The 10,381-nt window shown below is 43.7% G+C and overlaps 1 protein-coding gene across 3 annotated transcripts in view; it reads right to left on the reverse strand.

Moving 5' to 3' along the window:
• Window positions 1–8,222, reverse strand: part of ARHGAP20 (Rho GTPase activating protein 20) — a 123,067-nt gene extending 114,845 nt beyond the window's left edge. For 2 of the 3 annotated variants that reach the window (XM_077964259.1, XM_015115634.3), the window contains exon 1: window positions 7,912–8,222. Coding sequence is in view for 2 of the 3 variants with exons in the window: in XM_015115634.3 (XP_014971120.3) it covers window positions 7,912–8,016 (105 nt within the window). In the remaining variant the exon portion in view is untranslated. Of the gene's footprint in view, window positions 1–7,449 lie in introns of all 3 variants that reach the window. The other variant, XM_015115635.3, reaches the window with a different exon arrangement.
• Between the last annotated feature and the right edge of the window lie 2,159 nt (window positions 8,223–10,381).

Here is a 10,381-nt window from a genome sequence, read left to right on the forward strand (position 1 = left end):
GTAAATAAGGAAAGCAAAAGGCCACAGAGCAGCTGTGTTTTCCAGATCTTTGATATGTGAGCTGGTGTGGGCACACATATGTTCCATTTTCAGAGTCCACACACAAGTGACCAGACATCCAAAAACAAGTTTTACATTTCAGTTGTGTCATGTGACAGGTGTCTGTCAAAATTAGGTCAAGGCTGCTCTCAGCACACCACTGACCTACAGTGCTGATGAGGCTATTTCTGCTGTCAGTTAGATGTTTCTAACATAAACTTGTCCTAGATAAAGAAAATAAGACTGAAACAAAATATAAAATAAACTGGGCTGTATTGCCTGCAAGCCCCATTATTGATGGTTGACCAAAGGCAATCATCTCTGCTCCCTTTCCAGTCTCCTACATTGTGGCAAAGTCTCCTGCAAGTAAAGAAAAGCTAAAGATCAACCCTATCCTAGTTTGCTTCAGAAAACTGTTGTAGTTGCCACTACCAAATTGAGCATTCTCTCTGCAGGCTTTCTGCACACATCAGGACCTCTAGAATCCCTGTGATCCTAAACACTTGAAGTACCAACAGAACAGGAGAGCAAACTTTTCCTTCACTTAAAGTTTACTTTAAAGGTTTATACTAAATGCTCTGAAGACATGAGGGGTACGAGTAATCAAACTCCATTGAATCATAAAAATATGTATTTCCTCAAAGCACTGTGCATATTATGAGTATACAAGTGTTATGTACACACATATAACTTTGATATTATATACCTATTTTTTGTGACACTTTATAATGTATTTTAGCGGCAATTTAAGTTGAAATCTAGTATATTTTCAGCTACAGATATCTTCTAGGAAGGCAAGTTTTACAATTACATATTTTTGTTAAGTTGTATGTAGTCCCATAAGGTATAACACGACTTTACTTTGAAAAGGATAGCCTCCAAGTCCTGGATGGAAAGGTAAGAATTGTGAAAGAATTCAGACATCTAAGTTATTGATTGGAGAGGATTTCATTCCTGTAGATACCATCAGTTTTCTCAGTTCTCCCCCATCTACTGAACATGTTCCACCTTTTGTCCTGCAGCCCTTTTGCCAAATCATAACCCGGGAGAATGCTGAAGGCACAGAGGGTGATAAATCGCTTCATGACAATCTTCACTTTAGAACTAAAAGCAACAACTGCGCTAACTATTTAGGTATCTATGACTTGTGAACTTTCAGTCTACGAATTCCAACTGCCTATTTTAACTTAGGGGACTCAATCTTCAAAATTAATAATTACTTTTTACACATATATAAAAAGATTATCCTTTACTTTTATTTTATACAACTACAATTTATTCTAGTCTATAAACTTTAGAGTCACAAAAACTAATTTTTCTTCTGCTATGGTAAAATGCACTATTGTATTCACATTTTAAGTGAGAATAACTATGGACACAAAGTTTTTCCCTCCAGACTCAGTGGGGCAGTGATATAAAAGTTTACTGAGTTGAGAGAGTTTCAACTGGGTTTCCACATGATTTTCCACAGTGGAATCATCTGAGGCTTAGGATTCAGTGCACCCACACATAACTTTGAAATAGACTCTTCTGAGTTTTTCTGGAGAATATGGCAATCTTTCCAATAGCAAGCAAGGCTGAGGTATCAGCATAGAGATCAGGCCGGCTAAGAGCTCTTCAAATACATCTGCCTTATACAAAACATCTGAAAATGTCAGACACCCAAGCATAAAAATCACCAAAGTAATTAGACCAGTGATTGTGTCATTCATTGTCACGAAAAGTCAATGTTTACCTAATATTTACCTAATGGTAGCAGTGAACATAACATTCAATGGTAGACAGAGAGGGCAGAAATGCCACTCTCCAAAGAATGTATACTCTTTTTTTTAAATTGAGAAAAGGCCCTCAATTGTACTTTTCTTAGCTGGATACACATAATTCAAACCTACTCTCCCCTGTATCTTATGTTACAAACAATAACAAATGCAGCAACAGTCTCATTGAAAAGAGAAATGGAGTTGGAAGAACTGGGTTCAAATTCCAGTTTTGCCACTTAAACTGTACTGTAGCATTGACATGGTTCAGTTCCTTCTTTAGGAAAAAATTAATACCTGCCTCATATAATTGATGTGTTTTAAATATAGTTAAGCATTCACTTAAAGAGATTTTTAAATTTTCTTTATTCTTCCATAAGTTATAGTCAACCCTTATATTTTTATTCAAGTTTCTGCCTCATGGTATTTTATATTCATGGCTTCCAATGACGACTGCTTTAAAGGATGGTATACATTCATATGCATGTACATGTTCTGATGTTACATTTTTAAACTCAAACTCCTGTTGTTGCTTTACACCTACGCTCACAAGATACACTAATAACTCCTGCACTTTTGGAAAGTGTTTTCATTTACCTTTCATGACCCATAAAAACCAGCCTTGTGAGATGTGCAGGATTGGGGTTATTACCCCATTTTACATACAAAGAAACAAAGCCCAATCGGAAGTTCAGAGGTCACATGAGGGATAACAGAGGCCATTCCTGATTAATCTAATTTTATTTTTATAATTCTAGGATCCTCCTTGACAAAACAATCTCACGTATCTGATTTTATGCAACTCATTTTGTGAGTAACACCAGATAAGAATTGAGTAGGATACTAGTTTAACTATGGGCATAATATTTTTCTCAGTATTGAAGAGTAAAACTAAAGCTTACTCACTAAGATGTTTAATTCGAGCCCCAGTATAAGACACACACATGGTCCAAGTTCGCCCTTGTTTTACCATGAGGTATTATAAACAGATTTGGACCCAGAGAATTAGAAAGAAAAGGCAGAATGAAGTTTACAACAGCAGCTGCTACATTTAAAAATGTTAGAGCTATTTTAAAATTATTTTCCCTTGTCTGGCTTTCTGGGCCTATAAGTTTCTTTTCCCTATTCCAACACTCATCCTATTTAAAGATTTTTCAATTAGTATATGAAACCAAAAGGTCAGAGTATTTGAGTCTGATACAAATCATTCCTAAAATGATTCTAATATGTGCTTCCACTTCATTAAAACTATTCTGTGAAAATGTGGATATCCTCAAGGATGTATGATTCCAGAATAATTTAAAGTATCATCTATGCTTTATCTATATGCTATTATATTTTAGAATCCAATTTTTAGGAATTACTGTACAAATTTATTGTATATTCTTTGGAAGTGCCTCAGTGATAGAAAAATCTTTGTCTTCTGAGAGTGAATTTGATTTTTGGAAACAATGAAATCCTCTGAGTAGTGAGTAAAAGTGAATGATCTAGCTAGGCAATTCTGCTTGAGATTAAAATAATAAATGTGGCTATACTATTAAGAGACTGACTTCATTTACAGCATCTATATATTAGCTCCTCAAACATATCTACCTCAGGACCTTTGAACTTAATGCTCCCACTTCTTTTTATGGCATGGTCTTTTTAAGCCATAAGAGAGTTAAGGGACACTTTAAAAAGGCCTTCCCTGAACACTCTAATGCAGAATGATCTAGCTCAACAACCACATTTGTCTAATTCAGGGTTATGTTTGTTCCTTTAATAACAGTTATCACCATTTATTAATTTTTTTTGTCTCTTCCTCTGACCGGTGCTGTCCAATACAGTAGCCACTAGACACATGTGGCTCTTCAGATTTAAATTCAAGTTGATCATAATTAAGAAGCTTACAGAAAAAAAAATGACAAATTGTATTTCACCAAAAATAAGAACTTCTGTTCTTTTGAAAGACACTCTTAAGAAAGTAAAAAGACAAGTCACAGACTGGGAAAAACACAATTAAAATTGGGCAAAATATTTGGATACTTCACCAAAGATAACATATGGATGACAAATAAGCACATGAAAAGATGCTCAATGTCACTGGTCATTGAGGAAATGCAAATCAAAACCATTAGATAGCATTTTACATCCACTAGGATGACTGTAATAAAAAAAGGCAGATAATAATAAGTGTTGGTGAAAATTGGGAGAAGTTGGACTCATATGCACTGCCGGGGGAATATAAAACCATTTTGGAAAAAACAATTGGACAGATTCTTAAAAATGTTAAATATATACCTAAAATGTTATATATATATATACACACACACACACACATACACACACACATATATATACATGCTTAAAATGTTAAATATGATCCAGCTATTCCACACCTAAGTATTTAACCCCCCCAAAATGAAGTCCATGCAAAGACTTGTACATGAATGTTCACAGCAATTTTATTTGTAATAGACTAAAACTGGAAATAATCCAAATGCCTATCAACAGATGAATGGATAAATTGTGGTCTATTTACATGATGGAATACTGCTCAGCAACAAAATGAACTATAACATGCAAAACCATGGGTAAACCTCAAAGTAATTGTACTGAATGAAACAAGACAGACATAAAAAGAATATAAAGTATGATTATACTTACAAACAATCTTTGGAAATGTGAATTAACCTACAGTGACAGAAAACAGACTAGTGGTTGTGTGGGAATGGGGAGGGAATTAAGGAATTAGAAAGAGACATAAGGAAACACTGGGGGATGATGAATATGTTCCTTAGCTAAACTGTGGAGATGGTTTCACTAGCATATATATATGTCAAAACTATTAAATTTATATACTTTAAATATGTGCAGTTTATTCTATATCAATTATACTTGAGTGAAGCTGTTAAAATTTTTTTAGTTTCTCAGTCGTGCCAGCCACATTTCAAGAGCTCAATAGCTACATGTAGCTAGTGGCTACTGAACTGGACACGGTAGATAAAGGAGTTCTATCATTACACAATGTACTACTAAGTGGCACTACTCTCCCCTAGTCAGGAGAGAGGAAACTACACCACAGAGACTCCCACTTGTTTCTCCAAACTAAGTTTTATTACAACGCAGTTATGTCCATTCATTTCTACGTTGTCTATGGCTGCTTTAGCACTATAATGGCAGAACTGAGTAGCCTGTAACAAAAGGCCTACAAACCTTAAATATTTAGTATCTGGTCCTTTAAATAAAGGTTTGCTGACCCTGCTCTGAGCCATAAATTCTGAGGCCAGGGGCCACATCTGTCCTGTTCACTGCTGTACATAACCCAACTAATATTTATGGAAAATCTAATTAATATACAGCAGACACTATTCTAGGCACTGGAGAGGCGGCCTTAAGCAATACAGATAAGGTCCCTAGTATCATGGTTTTCACAATCTGGTGAGGGATGTGGGTAACAGATGACAAGCAAGTAAATAAGAAAATATCAGGCAAGGATGAATGCTAAGATGATAATAAAGCAGAAGGCACACAGAATGACTGAGGAGCAACTTCCACTTAGGTAGTCAATGGCAGGCCTCTGCTAGCACCTACGATCTGACAACAATATGAAAGTCAAGACTGCAAAGACCTGGGGCTGAAGCACAGAGAAACACCATCAAGGCCTCAAAATAAGAATGAATTTGATGACTTGATACGTGAAGAGGAAGAAGGCCCGTGTGGTTGGAGAATACACAAACAAGGGGGGACGCGTAGATGAGGTGGGAGAAGTAGACAGGGCCAAGAAAAAGGGGTCTGAATTTTATTACAAATGGATGAAAAGTCACTGCAGGATTTTAAGCATGTGAGCAACATGATTAATTTACATTATGAAAGATTATTCTGGTGCTAAGTGGTGACTGGATCAAAAAAGGGCAAGAAAGGTGTTAGGCAAGTTAAGACATTTCTGCAAAGGTACAAGTGAGAGATGGCGGCTTGGCTTGGACTACACTGGGAACAGTGGAGATGAAGTGGAGAAATTCAATACACATTCGGATTGACAGTAGCTTCCCTGATGGATTGGTTGGTGCAGAGAGAGGAAATGAGTTGAAAATGAATCCTAGATTTTTGGCTTGAACAACTGGGACACAAAGGTATGAATTACAGATACAGGAATATTGCAAACAGTAAGTGCTAACATTTATTAAGTGTCTTTTATATGTCATTATTTACTGAATTTCACATTTACTTTTCCCAACGATGTTGGAAAGGTAGGTACTGGTTTGTTAATGTGTGAAGCTGTTGTTTCATAACAAATGACAGCATCTTAAGGATAGTGACTACGATGAGTAAAAAGAACGTGAGAAAAGAGTGAAGCAACCCTGCATTTATTGGACAAGCATTACTTGATAAATGATAATGAAGTTCCTCTCTAATGCTTCCTCCCTTTGGCTGTGTTACCCTTAGCTAAAAAAAAAAAAAAAAAAGAAAAAAAGAAAAAGAAAAAGAAAACTGTTGAGAAAAATAAATCTTTTTCTTCCAATTCCTTACGTTTACAAAAAGAAAATGTTTTAAGTTTTAAAATTTATGTCAGTGAATGTAGGGCTAGCCTGATAAATTCACGTTTTATTTGGGAAGACTTGACTACACACACACATTCCCTCCACCTCTGAAGGGGAAAAGCGACAAGGACAAACCGCAGCCTCAATACATCAAAGGCTAAGCGGGCACTACAGCCCATACATCATCAAGTTCACGGACACCCCTCGATGGCTCCGTGACACGGTCAAGGTCCTTGGGAACTCCCACACATTTCTATACTCGGCACACCGATCACCTCTCTTCAACTGACCTCTAGCCAACCCAAGATCCTGGTGGGAAGATTTATGAAAGGCAGTAAAATAAGACAAGCAGGGAACCTGCGTAACCCCTTTAAGTCTCTAATGAAACAAACGCAACCCCTTAAGATATTTCTTAACGAAAAGCTAGAAGATGCCTCTAATCGCCACTTGTTTCCAGAAAAGCTGGAAGTGCACCACTAAGACAAGGAAAAAAATGGCCAAATATCAGAACGTCTTATACTGGGGGCGGGGGTGAGGAGGCGGGGGATAGGCAGACAGGGCTAGAAACACCCAAATCAATTCCTCAGGGAGCGGAATGGCCGAGGCTGGCAGCCCGCGGCCCACGTGCACTTGCTAAGGGAACCGTTCCAACGAAACCTGACCCGGATCGGAATCCTCCCGCAGCACCGCGGCTGTGTTTATTGGAATGGAACGCTACAAGTTGTCACCTGCATCCATCTCCCAGCTTTGACAGGGAACACGCGCTGCCCCCACGCCCACACCGACACCTGGACCCCTCTCCAGCCCGGCCAGAGTCCCAGGGGCCAGGGGACCAGCGCAGGGAGAAGGCCCCCGCCTCAGCCCTCAGGACCCCCAACCACAGCCCACCCGCCCCCACCCTGCCCGGTTCTAGGCCCAGCCAAACCTACATGTCACCGTAGAGTCGACCGTTAGCATCCACAGTCTCCCCTCCAACTGTGACCCCCACCTCGGAGACCTGGAATCATCCAGGATCCTAGTGTGGGGGGCAGTACCCCCCTATATCTGCCCCCCGAAAACTGCCATGGAGCAGCCGCGCCTCGGCGGGCAGGTGAGGGGGCCGACCCCACTAGCGCCGCAGCCCCGCCGCCTACCTTCTTCAGCGCCGGCTGCCGCTCCCGGGCAGACATCGCCGGGCCTGACTTCGGGGCTGACCCCGCCAAAGGGCAGTGTTCGCCCAGGCCACTTCGGGGGGCCCAGGGACACGGCGAGGGGTCGGGGAAAGGCGATCGCCCACTCCAGCCCGCGCGCCTCGACTGAGGGAGGAGCCGGGCTGCCGATCCGGCGGCGGATGGAGACGGGAGGGAGGCTGCGGGGTCGCTCGGGGAAAGATTAAGGCTCTAGAAACGGAGAAGCGGGCGCTCCGCGGGAGGTGGCGGCGCTGCCGGCCGTCAAGGGCGGGAAGTGTCCTGGGACTCCCGTTAGGGGCCGCGAGCCTCGAGCGTCAAATCCTCGCGGCGTCCGCCTAGCGCGCTACTGTGGCGGGCGCGGAGGGCGCGCGCCGGGAGTGGGGGCTGCGACGGCGGAGGGCACGGGCCCCCGCTCAGCGTCCTCACCTTCTTGGTGCCGCTGCCTCCCGCGAGCCGAGACACTCCTGTCAGGGAAGAGGAGCGCCCCGGCTGTCCCCCTAGAGTCTCCTGCTGGGGGGACATCGCTTCCATGAAGAAAATCTTCAAACAAATCCTAGCCCAGGAGGAGGCTACACGATCATGTCCGCGGGCGGCCGGCCGGAGGGGCGAGGACGCGCGGGCCGAGGCGCGGCTGCCGTGCTCAGGCGGGGAGCCGAGCTCCGGGTGCCGGCCGCGCGCCTCCCGTCGGGGCCATGTACCTCCGCCTGCGCTCGGCACCGCGGGCTGGAGGCTAGTGCAGCGTCGACAGCCAGTCAGCGCCGCGGCCCGCCCCGCCTCGTGCCCGCCCCCTCCGCTCTGGGCGCCCAGCGCCGGGGCCCGCCCCCGCAACCCTCCTCAGCCCTCCTCCAGCCTGGGCCCCAGTCGCCTTGTCCCAGCCTGCGGCGCGCCTGGCTGGCGTTTCTCTACATAGGTTAGCGCACCGACCGCCGGCTGACCTTCTCGGTCTGTGAATTCGCGTGGGTGCAGCCCGCAGGAGCTCACCGGCCTGTGTCACGCACCGGGGCTTCCAGTGCACGGACACGCGCCTCTACCGCCACCTGCCCACTCCCACCCGACCCCATCCCTTCCCGCGCCACGCCGTGCCCGCGGCGGCGGAAGGCGCCGCTGCAGCGCCTGCATCCACGGAGCGGTGGCGACCTCAGCCTAAGCAGAGGAGTTGTAGTGATTCCTGCCTCGCTTTCAGGGGACTGCGGAGGGTATCCCCCGCCCCACCCACAGTCCCGAGGCCTCGGGATAGGGTGGCATGTCGCAGAGTGTCGCGGCTGTGCAAATTTGGAAGCCCACAGCATCGCCTGACCTCTTGTGCAATCCCCAACGCTAGCCTGTCTAACCCTGAGTGGGCTTCAGCAGCCGGTCGTGTCAGCGGCCCCTGCACGTTTGCACCCGCGGTTTCCGCTGTCTGCAGGCTGCAGAGACCAGGGCATTCCAAACGTGAAAACGCAATGAAGGAAAATGCAGACTGAGCGAGGACGCCGAAATCTGGCTAAGCTGTTGAGAAGGCTACAATATGTGGAAGTGTTTATCAGATATCTGGGCCGAGAGCATAACTTCCTGTCAGCCCAAATAGTGGCAAAAATATTTTAAAGGCCAAAGAATAATCAGAGGCAGGGGATTTGGAGCTGACCGGCGTTGAGCTGAGTGTTGCTGCACTTTGCAGGGCTGCTTGATTGGTACGGATGATTCGGTAGATGGCATTCTTCCCTTGGAGTCAGGACTAGAGAAGCAGTGGTGGGTTAGTGAGGAAGGACACCGCGCTATGATACTAGGTTGTGGAAGGGGTTTGGTTTGCTTTTGTGGTAAGAAGAAAAAAATCGAGGTTCCTGCCTGGTTAGGCTGTTGATAGGACAGGTTGTAGAAGAACAGGGCTCTGGCCGGCTCTGTTCCAAGGAAGGCATGCTGTCCAACACACACTCGCGCGCGCACACATCATCACCACCATGCCCAGGAATTGTTTATTGTGGAAATAATAGGGGGAAAATGTTCCAGCCCGTTTTAAGCCTTGTCCACATCATATTGTTTAAAGTAGGCTTACATAGGCTTTATAAATCACACACACGTGTAAGTCACATCTATGATTTATAAATCATCTATTATTGTGTTTGTGTATGTATGCATATACATACACAGTTTTTCCTGGTGACTCTCTTTTTGCAGCTGAGACCCATGTGCAGCGACAGGACTTTGCCCCCAGCATAGAGTTTGTCATGAATTCTACACTGCAGAGGACTTTGCAGTTCCTTTCATTCCTTGCTGAAATCATCCACTTACAACTTGTTAGCTTCTTTTGGTTCCTATCATAAATGCACGGTCCCAATTTTCCTTACTCTGTTTTATTTCGATAGCACTTAATCTCCTTCTAATATATCATGTAATTTACTTAGTATGTTTAGTGTTTATTATCTATATCTCGGAGAAATGCAAGCTTCCAGAGGGCAGGAATCTTTTGTGGGTTTGTTGTTGTTGTTGTTCTTTGTTGTATACCAAGCGCTTGAAGCAGTGTCTGGTGCAATAAACGTTCATTTGCTAAAGGAATTAAGGAGGCACACAAGGGTTATGAGATAGGTCTTAGAAGGGCCAGGCTGGTAGAGTTGCTTGTTCCACTCAGAGTGCCCCATGTTTCCTTTTGTGATCTTTTTTTCACATGTTTCTTTTTGTGATCAATACTGCATGTTCCAAATCAAAGTAGTATTTCACTGCATATTTGGAAAACTCACTTTTACTTCTTAATTTTTAAGTGCTTTTACTTCAAAACCCATTAGTTTTGGTTTCCATAGAAAACTGTTCCATACCTAAAGAAAACTGGCTTTGCTCAGATTAATATTATCACCAGAGTCGTGTTTTAAGAACACAAATTTGATCACATCACTCCCCTGATTAAACCCTTCTTTGGCTCCTT

The sequence above is a fragment of the Macaca mulatta genome, chromosome 14 (genome assembly GCF_049350105.2).
Source record: "Macaca mulatta isolate MMU2019108-1 chromosome 14, T2T-MMU8v2.0, whole genome shotgun sequence".
NCBI lineage: Eukaryota > Metazoa > Chordata > Mammalia > Primates > Cercopithecidae > Macaca > Macaca mulatta.